The sequence below is a fragment of the Danio rerio genome, chromosome 1, assembly GCF_049306965.1.
Source record: "Danio rerio strain Tuebingen ecotype United States chromosome 1, GRCz12tu, whole genome shotgun sequence".
In the NCBI taxonomy this organism is placed as follows: domain Eukaryota; kingdom Metazoa; phylum Chordata; class Actinopteri; order Cypriniformes; family Danionidae; genus Danio; species Danio rerio.
The window spans coordinates 51,992,672-52,005,000 of record NC_133176.1 but is presented as its reverse complement, the minus strand read 5'-3'; the positions used below and the strand labels follow the sequence as shown (position 1 = coordinate 52,005,000).

Sequence of the window (12,329 nt, the reverse complement as noted above, 5' to 3'; positions counted from 1 at the left end):
AAACTGAAACAGTTTGTTCAAGGATCTGTTCTCTCTGAACCCAGCCCTTCTGTGACTGTCTACTCTGTGCTGATTGGTCAGAGCAAGGCCCAGTCCGTTGTGATTAATCAGCCTCTTATAGCAACAAACCCCCATTGCCATATCTGACTTTTGTCTCAGAACATTTAAAAACAGTAATATGACAGTAAATATGACAGTAAATCCTGATTTATACTTTTGTGTCCAGTAATCATCATGCTCTGAGTCTCTATCCTCAAAGTGAATTTCCCTTTAATGGCTCTACAGAAAACACCTCTTCTCAGCATGAAGCACACTATGAACTCTTCCAAGCCTTAGTTACAACTGCAGCATTTGAGAGTTTAATAAATGTTGTCCCCTGCCAGCCAATGACCGGCATTATGCAAATGTTTTACAAACATGTATCTGCTGACATCATGCGAAGCGGCTTTCGGGTCCAAGCGTTATATCAAACTGTATGGGAAGAGTCAACAAATGGTGATAATATGTTTACAAAGCGATGTAATACTTTTAAAAATCATAATCGCAATATATACATCTATACCTAATATCTGATGGCCAGGAAGTCATTTTTTTTTTGTTTTTTTAGAAATTGTGTCTGTAATGTAGCAAGTACATCGTGATTTTCTATAAAATTGACTTTAAAGCTGCAGTAGGTGATTGTCTTCCGAAACAGTTTTTGTTTTGCTGGTTAAAGTCTCTTCACATTTCAAAAGTAATTAATCTATATGTATTTTAATATTCTGGATAAGGCATAAAACAAAAAAGTTCATCCAATTAAATATTGTCGGACCGACAAATAACTCAATTACGACAGGTATCTCAAACTGTCTGTCAACAAATTTAAATTTGATTTTGTGCGCCGCCTCTTTAAGCAAACAGATACGTCACTCGCGCGCACACGTAAAGCACGGGTCTGCCACTGACAGAGAGAAATCATCTGGCAAACTCTGCATCAACCTGAACTTCTTTCTAAAAGACCAACGTGGCCTTGTATGCGTGAAAAGAAAGATTGTTTCTGAAAGGGCTTCTACCAAAAAATGCAGAATCAAAACTTTTCTAAACGCTGAATTAATCTCGGAACTACTGTTGCACGCTTGGAGGGAAATGACATTATGCACGATCTGAAGGATGACTCCACGACTGAAGTATTTCTTTTAGACAGGTATGTTTTATAACTATTTTAGCCACGCAAATCTGATGTAGGCTGTGTTGTTGTTTATGAATGGGTTTATATGAATGGAAGTGTTCTTCAGCCTTTGAAAACATCCGGCAAAAGATTGGCTATGTTCAAGTTAATGAAGTGTATTTTACAGCATTAATAATATAGTCAGCTAAACAGACCAGAACATTCGTTTAGTTGTTCAAGTGAAAAAGAAGCTGAAAATAAGCGACGTACGAGGGTCAGCGTTTCACAAATCACTTGTCACTTGTTGTTTTGGTAACGTAAACGTGAGCAATGTAAAAAGATGACAGGATATTTCTGTTTTAAGCACTCCTCTCTTCTGATCTGATTTTAATTTAGTTTAATAACAAAACATAAGTAAATGTGCTCTTCCGCCTAACCAGCGTTACTGAGGTGAAGTTTGATTTTTATTCACACATTCGTTCATTTTTGAACAGTGACAGCTTGTGACAGTTTTGGGGAACTATAATTCCTGCATCCGCTGGCCTGTCCACAACTATGCTTGCTAAAGTGCGTGTCTCTGTTGAGTTTTCTAACTGGTGAATGACATGATCTAGTGTTATATTCAGTGCACTTTCACGACTTAAGGAGGCGTGGCTTTGGGCGGCAGGGGAGGGGCGTAAAATTTAGATCACCTACTGCACCTTTAATGTGTGACATTACTAAAAAGCGGTAATAAATATATATTGTCTCAATTTAAATGTGTAGTGGCTTGGACCCGGAAACAGTATTCCAGACGCCACGACAAGAAGACGGGAATTATTGATGACTTCGTTCAGGCTGTGTAGAACTGCTTCTTTTGGAAAACAAAACCTGTTTGGCTTAGCTTAGCTTAGCATAGATAATTAAATTGGATTAGACCATTAGCATCTTGCTAAAAAGGAAAAGGAAAAAAGTTTAGATTATTTTCCTTTTTATAGATTAAAACTTTTGTAGTTACAAAATACTATATATATAGGAACTATACTCTCATCCCGGCATAATAATCAAGGAAATTTTCCTGCTGTAGCTGCAGCAGACACAATATTACGCATTCAAACTTTAAATAAAAAAACATCAAAAGTATTTTTTTCTTTTTTGTGTGTGTGTTTGAGATGCTAATGGTCTAATCTGATTCAAAGATCTATGCTAAGCTAAGCTAAGCTAAAAGTTATCCTGCCAGACCCGTAAATTGGCTGAATGAATTCAAAGATGGTACAACTCAACTGCTTAACTCTGAAGAGTTTTAAATAAGCCTATTTCAAAAAAAAAAAAAAAAAAAACTTTTTCATCTTTCCACAAGATGTAAACAGGCTTTATATGGTGCCATATTGAAGCAAATTAAAGCAAAGATAGAAGCGGATGCTCTTAATTCAGTCAGTGCAAAGTTACAACTTGCGATCCAATAATGATAACATGATGCATAATGACTGAATTGGGAAGAACATATCTGCAGCTCTTATATGTGACCAATCTCCTGGTGCCGCTTAAAGTGTTGCTTTTCTCTAAAGTGTCTTTGTGCTGTCTGTTTGTGATCCCTCCATTACCCAAGGTGTCAACCGGTGGTCGGCCAATCTATTACGTGTCATCCAGACGAGACGTGTTTACACCCATGAAGCTTCCCAAATACACCCTTCCAAAGGTAGGCCAGCTCATTCGCACTCGCTCGACACGAAGTCAGAGTCTGACAGAGTAAACAGACTTTGCTATTTCAGACCCAGACCATCGTGTGCTTCGATGTTAGTCTTTGAAGACTAAAAAAAAAAAAAAAGTGATTCACTGGCATGTATATAAAATTAGTGTATAACAGCTGAAGCAATGTTATAAATACTAGGCATATTATGATTTAAAGGTTTAGGGTTGGTAATAGTTTTGGCATATATTGTATGTACAGTGCAGTATTTAAGCAAAAACACTTGAAGATTCTTAGTTTTTATGGATTTACTGGATTTATTATGTTTGACTAATGACATTTCAAATAAGCAAGCCGATTGTGCAGTATTTATGGCATTGTTTTCTTATTTATTTTAGTTTGGATAGAAAAAAAGTTTTCTGATACTGAGTTTTCACTTTTTTAAAGTGATCTTAAATTCAATATTATTATCCCCCTTTAAAAAATACCAAAAAACTTTCCTACTTATCCTAATTAACCAAGTTATCGGGATAGTTCACATTAAAATGTAAATTCTATCAGTATTTCCTGTTTACATGTTTCAAGCCTTTATGAGTTTCTTTTTGCTGAACACAAAAGAAGATATTTTGAAGAACGCTGGAATCTTGTAACCATTTTACTTCCATAGTGTTTGTTTTTCCTGCTATTAAAGTTTAATGGGAATAGGCTCTCAACATTCTTCGAAATATCTTCTTTTTGAATTTATTTATTTATTTATTTATTTATTATTATTATTATTATTATTATTATTATTATTATTATTATTATTATTATTATTATTATTATTATTATTATATACTTTATTTGGTCATGTGGAGTGTTTTTTTTTTTTACACTTTTTTATACCGATTGTTATTGTATGCTCTAAATGACATCTTTATTTTAAATATAAATGTTGTTTTTGGTGAAATATCCCTCTAAACCACAGATGTCAAACTCAGTTCCAAAAGAGCTCTGCACAGTTTAGTTCTAACCCTAATTAAACACACCTGATCAAACTAATTGAGTCCTTCAGGCGTGTTTGAAACCTACAGGTAAGTGTGTTGGAGCAGGGTGGGAACGAAACTGTGCAGGGCTTCGGCCCTCCAGGAATTGAGTTTGACACCCCTGCTCTAAACCTTTAAACTGTATTTTAAGAAGAATAAAATTATCTTGCAAAACTTTCATGATGGCAAAGACAGGTCATCCTGTCCCTCAATGTTAGTCTTTTAAAGCTAGCTTTACAAAAAAAATTAAAAATAAATAAATCAGTTTTGTTTTTCTCCTTTGACTGACATTTGAAAAATAAATGAATAAATAAACCTAAAACTTGGTTACTTATCCTAATTAATCTAGTTAGAGCAATAGTTCACACAAAAATAAAACTTCGATCAGTATTTGCTTTTTACCAGTTTCAAGCCTTGAAATGAGTTTCTTTTTATTGAACACAAAAGAAGATGATTTGAAGAATGCTAGAAACCTTTATCCATTGACATCCATCGTATTTGTTTTCCATACTATGGATGTTCAAAGGTTACAGGCTTTCAGCATTTTTCAAAATATCTTCGTTTTTGCTTTCAATAGAAAAAAAAAAACTCATAGAGAGTGAGCAAATACTAAGGAAATTTTCTCTTTTTTTTTGGGTGAACTATCCCTTTAATCCTTCAAACGACTTCAAATTTTAAGAGATCTACTATAGTATTTTGCAAAATAACAAATAAAATAGTATGTACTGAAGGATTAAGGGAAAAAATGAAAAGTAAAAATCACCCAAAAATTAAAATTTCCTTATTATTCACTCACTCTTTTTGAGTTTCTTTTTTTTCTGTTGCAACCAAAAAGAAGATACTTTGAAGAATGCTGAAAGCCTGTAACCAATAAGTAAACACTTCCATTTACTATAGTACCTTGCAAAATAACGAATAAAATAGTATGTACTGTACTGTCATGATGGCAAAGACAGACCATCCTGTCCTTCAATGTTTAAAATAAATAAATAAATAAATAAATAAAAAATGAATGAATGAATGAATGAATGAATGAATGAATGAATGAATGAATGAATGTATGAATTAATTAATTATTTAATTAATTAATCAATGAATAAATAAATAAATAAAAAATAAATAAATAAATAAATAAATACATACATACATACATACATACATACATACATAAATGAATAATGAATGAATGAATGAATGAATGAATGAATGAATGAACCTAAAACTTTCCTATATCCTAATAAATCTAGTTAAAGGGATAGTTCACACAAAAGTAAGAATTCTATCAGTATTTGCTTTTTGTACCTAAATACTACGTGAGTAAATACTAAGTACATTTTTATTTTTGGGTGAACTATCCCTTTAATCCTTCAAACGGCTTCAAAGTTTAAGCAGACCACTAGTACCTTGCAAAATAACTAATAAAATAGGATGTACTGTAGCAAAGACGGATCATCTTGTCCCTCAGTGTTAATCTTTAAAGCTATCTTTACCAAAAACAGAAAAAAAGAAAATCAGCTTTTTTTTTCTCTGCTTTCGCTGGCATCTGGCAGGCCTTTACTTCAGAGCGAGTGAATTTCAGGGACGCAGATGCTACCGCGCTCCCTCGCCTCTCAGGATGCTGTGTTATTATTCAGAGCTTAAAAATCCGCCGCGCTCGCATGACAATTAAACATGTTTTATTCAATCAAGCTCTCGGCGCTCCTTACAGCACACACCCGGCAACTCTCTCGCGGTCTGGGGTAGATGAAATTCGCAAACTGCCAGCGTGTGGTTTTTTCGCCGACTGACAGGCTCAATTTGGGGCTAATAAGAATATTTGCCGAACGCCGGAGCTGTGAGCAAAACAAGGCAGGTGAGACCGGGCTCTGATACTGATTATTAATGGGATTCGGCTCAGTGGGGTGAGACCGCCACTGCTCTCCAGCTGTCCCCTGCCATCCCGACAACAACATTCATATTCAATCTCACTTGATTACAGGCAGAAATCACATTAAAGGTTAAAGTCGTCCTCCTCTGGTATATGTAAATGAGAGAGGTAAATGCGTTTGGATGTTTTGAATATTAAAAGGGACTTAAGTTTTTTGGGAGTTCGGCCTACTTTTTTTTTTTCTTTTTGATGAGAGCGTTGGATCACTTGAATGACTCACTTATGGACCTAGGTGGAAAATGACTCATCTCCTGTTGAAGTTTGTTGATAGAGCATTTGTGATATAAGTGCAGATAGGGTGCAGACAGACAGGTAGATAAATATAAAATTACTGTACAGCAACATCATAAAAACTGAGGCTGTTGTGATTTAGAAGTTTGGGTTTGATACAATTTTTATCAGATATAATGAATGTGTGTGTGTGTGTGTGTGTGTGTGTGTGTGTGTGTGTGTGTGTGTGTGTGTGTGTGTGTGCGTGTGCGTGTGCGTGTGTGTGTGTGTGTGTGTATATATATAATAGTTCTGTCTGGTCCTCAAATCTTATTGGCTGATAGCCGTGCGATATTCTGCAATATCAGAACTCCTACAACCTCTTTACCCTTTATGTATTACTCCGCCCACATACAGCCAGCAAAAAGCAGACACTACAGATCTAAAGTTTAAAAGATGCACGCTGAACTGTTTAACTGTCAGCTTATGATTTGAATCCGGAAGAAAGTATTTCCTCATACAAAAGGGTTTTTAAGACTCTCCATGTTTGATTTTGTTTTTATATACACAATTATGCCGTCAAACTGTTGTATAAACGCAATATCACACTCGTAGCAGTGCGATATGGCTGTATATACGCACTGCTACTCGTGTGATATTGCTCATATATTTATATATATATATATATATATATATTAGTGCTGTCAAAATTAATGCGTTAACGCATGCGTTTAATTTTAAATAATTAACACATAAAAAATTAATTACGCAGTTAACGCAGTTGCAGGTTTTTTTACTTCCTATTGTGGACGACGTGTGTTTATCATGCAAACAAATATGAATAAGACCAAGAAAGCAGTTTTTGAAGGCAAGTTTCAGTATATAACAATTACTGTCGCATCACCAGACTCTCCAGAGTTTCATGCAATTTCAGGTGTGTCATTTTTAACTTTTCACTTCTGTTTTAATGGAATTTGATACCGTATGGCAAATGTAAAGAAAACCTCTGCATTTTGTGACTCGGTGGTCCTTTAAGGTAAGCAAAAATTGCTGCTTGCATGGTCGACTATTAATAAGAGTATTATCTTAATCATATTCATATATGTACAAATACTTAGAAAGTGTCAGATGAAGTTGCGAGCTGTGAAAGACGGCACATTCATCTGCCTTTCTGCATGAGCCCTTCAATGTTTCATTAAGTTTGACGTGTTTCCTCCTTAAACGCAATGAAAGCGTATGCTTCGCACTGTTGTATCAGAATCCTTGTTGAATACAGTCATACTTTAGAACGCTTAGTTTAAGCAAATTTGATGAACGCGATCATGCGTGTTGAATCTGAAGGGAGTCGCTCCGGCTGCCCTGTCATTGCGCGCGTTGTGTGTGTCTGTCTGTGTGTGTATCTGTGTCAGGCCCGTGCACAGAGCACAGAGCCTTACAGGAGCAGGTGCTTAACGTGATCGCAAAGTGAAGAGCAAGTGCCCCCTTGAGAGCGGCACCTCAGCCAGTGAGGGCAGAGGGGCAGTGGCTCTGGCCACCGGGCCACCCCCCTGTGCACGGCCCTGGTCTGTGTGTCTGTGTGTGCGCACACACGCGCATGCGTTTCTTAGCAACAAACCTGCCTAAACGTCTCTGTCCGTAGCCCCTAAATCAAAAAGTTACAAATTGGGTTGTCGCTAGAGCGGATACGTTTGCGGCCGGAAGTTAACGCTAATTATTTCTATTATTTATTAAATTTCTCATTTGTTGTATTTTATTAACGTCTATCCCCCACCCCAACCCTAAACCCAACTGTCACAGTAATGTAAAAACTGTAGTTGTACCAAGTATTAGTTAAGTTATCTATTAAATTACCCAATAAAATGTATTTGTTAATGCCTACCCCCACCCCAACCCTAAACCCAACCCTCACAGTACTGTAAAAATATTAATTATTGTTATACATTGTCATAAAAAAAGGCTGCTTTATTAATGTGCATATCGCACTTCCGGCCAGCCACATATCTGATCTAGACTTTACCTACAAATTGCCGTGCTCAGCTCACATCATTCAAAAGAAAAGGTTCACATTGTTCCCCAATAATGTCAATAGACTGGACTGTCTTAGCAAATGGATGAATGTAAAGGAGGACTAAGCAAAATTGTTTTTAATTTATAATTAATGTTCTCAACTCACAGCAATACAACTTTTTAATGAATTGTTTGTATTCAATACTTTCATATTAATATTATTATTTTCCAATTTCCATATTTGCAATGCCTGTATTTTGGCATTTTTTTGCAGTTCACTTAGAATCCAACTTGGAAATCTTTTTTTTTTTTCTTTATTGGCATTGATTGTTTCGAAATTCAAATGGCATTAACATCCCTGTGTTTTTATTTCTGTAATAAATATGGCTGTCAAGCCAGGATCTTGATGGTTTATTGTAGATTTGTTGTTTACATGAAGAAAATCTGTGTTACAAGTTAAACAAAAAATCTAATAAACAATTATATTTTGAATTTAAATATTGTTTTGGTCTTGTGTTTACATTAATTTTACATTTAAATAGCCAAAATTACAAGTATTAGTCTTTTAAATGCGATTAATCGCAATTAATTTTTAAATTCAAGAGTTCACACTTAGCTGATGATTGATAATAAGGCTAGTTTGGGGTGCTGTCCCGGGAGAGAGCCCTGAGCTTATAGTATCCACGAGCCCTGGGCTCCCTCCTGTTGTAAGGCGTGAGGGGAGTTTGAGCTCAGGTAGATCTCGATGACTCCCCCTCTTGCTTATTGTAGCTAAGTGTCAGATATGGATGTTGAAGGTGTACTCCGAGTTTAGCTAAAATATTTTGGATTAATTGTTTAGAGTGCTTGTTTTTGAACTGTGGGAGGAAACCGGAGGACCCACGCGACCACGGGGAGAACTAGCAAACACCGCACAGAAATGCTGTCTGGTTTGGAAAGGAATTAAACCAGGGGCATTCTTGCTGTGAGGCAACAGCGCTAATCGCTGGCCACCGTGATGCCCGTTTGAAAGGAAGGAAAGTAGGGTTGTGTTGGGGGAGGGGGGGGGGGGGTTTCTTCGAGATGAAGATATTGAGATGAGAAAAGTCTGGTTATTTATAGTGAGTTAAGGATCGTCTGATAGGATAATCAGTTATTAGCTAAAGTCAGAACAGCTGTGAACAATTATAAGCACATGATCCTCTCGAAATTTGTTTATAAATAAACTTCACAAAGTGTGATTAACTAGTTTTCAATTTGACAGCACTAATATACATACATACTGTGCAGGAAACATAAAAATAAATTAACAATTTCTTTAATTTAAATTGACAACCTCAACAAACAAATAAAAGGACTAAACCACAAAGAAAGAAAGAAAGAAAGAAAGAAAGAAAGAAAGAAAGAAAGAAAGAAAGAAAGAAAGAAAGAAAGAAAGAAAGAAAGAAAGAAAGAAAGAAAGAAAGAAAGAAAGAAAGAACGAACGAACGAACGAACGAACGAACGAACGAACCTCAACAAACAATCCAGTGTGTGCTAACAGCAGTTTAAATCACAGACCAATTATTCCGCTTCACAGAAGCGCAGTGGATCATCAACAGCCACAGGTGTTCATTCTGGTCTGTGATTCGTGTGATCCACAACCAGTCAAACCTCTGCATGAGCTCTTACTGCACTATTATAAAAAGTCTCTCTGCTGTCAGATTTATTGACTTCTTTATTGACATATTTATAAATATATATAAGTGGAAAATACCGGGGGCATTTTCCATCAAATAAATCATAGCCGACTGTTTTATGAAACGTCCTCTCCTGTTTTCCTCAGGATCTACATGTGATCAGTACAGACGAGAACCGGGTGGTGGCGGCGGTCCAGGAGTGGAACCAGAATGACACTTACAACCTGTATGTGTCCGAGTCCGGAGGCATTTACTACACGCTGGCTCTGGAGAACGTCATGAGCAGTATGGGCCCAGAGGGAAACGTCATGATAGATCTCTATGAGGTACTTCACAAAAAAAAAGAATTAGTCTGCTGACTCATTATAACTGTTTAATGTTCACAGTTTGTTAAAAGCATGAGCAAAGTGAGTGTGCTAATTAATGCTAATTGAGCGTAGTGCTAATTGAATGCATAGCAATGTTAAATGATTTAGGCAGGAATAGCCACAGATTATCTGAACAGAGAGCAGATTGGAGCATTAAAATAATGCTGTCCATGCATCTTAAAGTGTCACCATTTATTATTTACTCCCATCCCAACAAGTCTGTTATTCTAACAAAGGAAATTATTATTGTTTGAAATGTTGTTGTTGTTGTTGTTGTTGTTGTTTTTAGTCCTACAATTATATATTTGTTTGGTATATTTACATTTATTTTTGAGGCTAGAGTTCTGTTTTATAACTCTTAATCTATCCCCAAGTGTTAATTAGTCTTTAATAATTAAAAAATAATGAAATAAAACAACTACATTATTATTATTATTGTTATTATTATTATTATTATTATTAATATTATTATTATTCCTGTTGTTGTTGTTGTTGTTGTTGATATTTACATGTATTAAAATGTAAATAATAATAATAATAATAATAGTAATAATAATAATAATAATAATAATAATAATAATAATAATAATAATAATAATAATWATTATTATTATTATTATTATTATTATTATTATTATTATTATTATTATTATTATGTTGTTGTTGTTGCTAATGATGATGTTGTTGTTGTGTGGTTGTTGTTATTATTTGATTTTACATTTATTAAAATGTAAATAATAATAATAATAATATGTAATAATAATAATAATTATTATTATTATTATTATTATTTTTATTATTATTATTATAAACTAACAATAACATTTAAAAATTGCGTATCATTTCAGAAGCAGTTTCTTTCATAAACATTCACACTGGAACCCATTTCCAAGCATCCTATGTTATTCAGACACTCACGTCATATATTTCTTTATAGCATTTTTAAGAAAATTTGTTAAAAAGGTTTGCAACTATTCATACTTTGAAGCAGCTAGATGGATTTGAGTCTGAAAAATGCAGAAAAATATTTAGCTGCCAGCCATAAAAAGAGAAAAGAAAAAACATCCTGTTCCTGATGTAAAATCGCCTGACCTTCTCAGCGTTCAGCTCTGATCAATGCCTTTCCAAATACTTTTTATGCAACAAGAAATCTTACAAGTGGAAAGCAGGCCTGCCTTTAGGGTTTCCTGAAGTTTTTTTTTTTTTTTTTTTTTTTCCAGTAGTGCATTTGGATGCGAACGTGCTGGCTGTGCACCAATACAGTTGAAGTCAGATTTTTTTTAATATTCCCTAAATGATGTAGTATTTTTTCACAGTATTTCCTATAACACCTTTTTCTTCTGTCTTATTTATTTCAGCTAGAATTAAGGCAATTTAAAATTTGTAAAAACCATTTTAAGGTCAATATTATTAGCCCCTTTTGCAATATTTGTTTTTCCCGATTGTCTACAGTAGGGTGGTTCCAAACTTTTTAGCCAGCGACCCCCAAAAGAACAATTCCACTGACTCACGGCCCCCACTATCCTCGCAGGTGGTTTTAAACAATTAAACATTGCACACAATGGAACTAAAGTATATAAAACGAGCATATCGATAACACAAAAAAGTGCAACAGTCTAACAACCATATAATTTTTTATAGTTTTGTTCAATTTAATATTAACGCAGCATCCACCTGGATGACGCAACGACAGCCATGTTGCCCCACACACCAGCTGACTGGTGGAGACAGAGTGATGGACAGAGGCCAATTGGCAAATTTGGCCAGGATGCCTGGGTTAAACCCCTGTTCTTTGCTGTTTGCTGCGTAAATGCAGACAATCGGATACAAGTCACTTTTAAAAGATGATGTAAGCAGGTAATCAAAAAAAATGGGATACAGTCCCAAAATCGCAATTGACCATCAAGATCTGTAGTGTAAATCCAGCCTAAATGTCACATTAAGCTGAATACTAGGACCCTATCATACACCCGACGCAGTAAAGCGCAAGACATGTTCGGCACGATTTGTTGCTATTTTCAGAGCAGAGCAACCCTAATCTTCACATTTTGTACCACATTGTTTAAAAAGCAAATCCATTTGCGCTAGTTTGTGAAAACATGGGTGTTCCGGTCTATGAAGGAGGTGTGTTAAGGCGCATTGTGGGCAGGTCGTTGTTTTGAGGAACTGAAATAGACCGCACCATTGAAAGCGTGTCTAAAGTCCAACGCAGAGAGCGTTAGTTATGCGCGTGGGTTTAAACATGTGGGTTTAAACGCTTAATACACACGGGATATACAGCAATATACAAATATCTTTACATTTGAAAAAAAAAAGAG

At 35.3% G+C, this 12,329-nt stretch overlaps 2 protein-coding genes across 9 annotated transcripts in view; both read left to right on the top strand.

The window, feature by feature from the left end:
- The window catches only part of gsk3bb (glycogen synthase kinase 3 beta, genome duplicate b), an 834,817-nt gene that overhangs the window by 718,052 nt on the left and 104,436 nt on the right, over positions 1-12,329 (top strand). The gene's annotated exons all lie outside the window — the stretch shown is intronic.
- The window catches only part of sorcs1 (sortilin-related VPS10 domain containing receptor 1), a 474,217-nt gene that overhangs the window by 394,625 nt on the left and 67,263 nt on the right, over positions 1-12,329 (top strand). For 6 of the 8 annotated variants that reach the window (XR_012408194.1, XR_012408190.1, XR_002459094.3 and 3 more), the window contains 2 exons: positions 2,736-2,825; positions 9,790-9,969. Coding sequence is in view for 4 of the 8 variants with exons in the window: in XM_021477192.3 (XP_021332867.2) it covers positions 2,736-2,825; positions 9,790-9,969 (270 nt within the window). In the remaining 4 variants the exon portion in view is untranslated. Of the gene's footprint in view, positions 1-898; positions 1,184-2,735; positions 2,826-9,789; positions 9,970-12,329 lie in introns of those variants that run through there. The other 2 variants (XR_012408196.1, XM_073954520.1) reach the window with 1 other exon arrangement.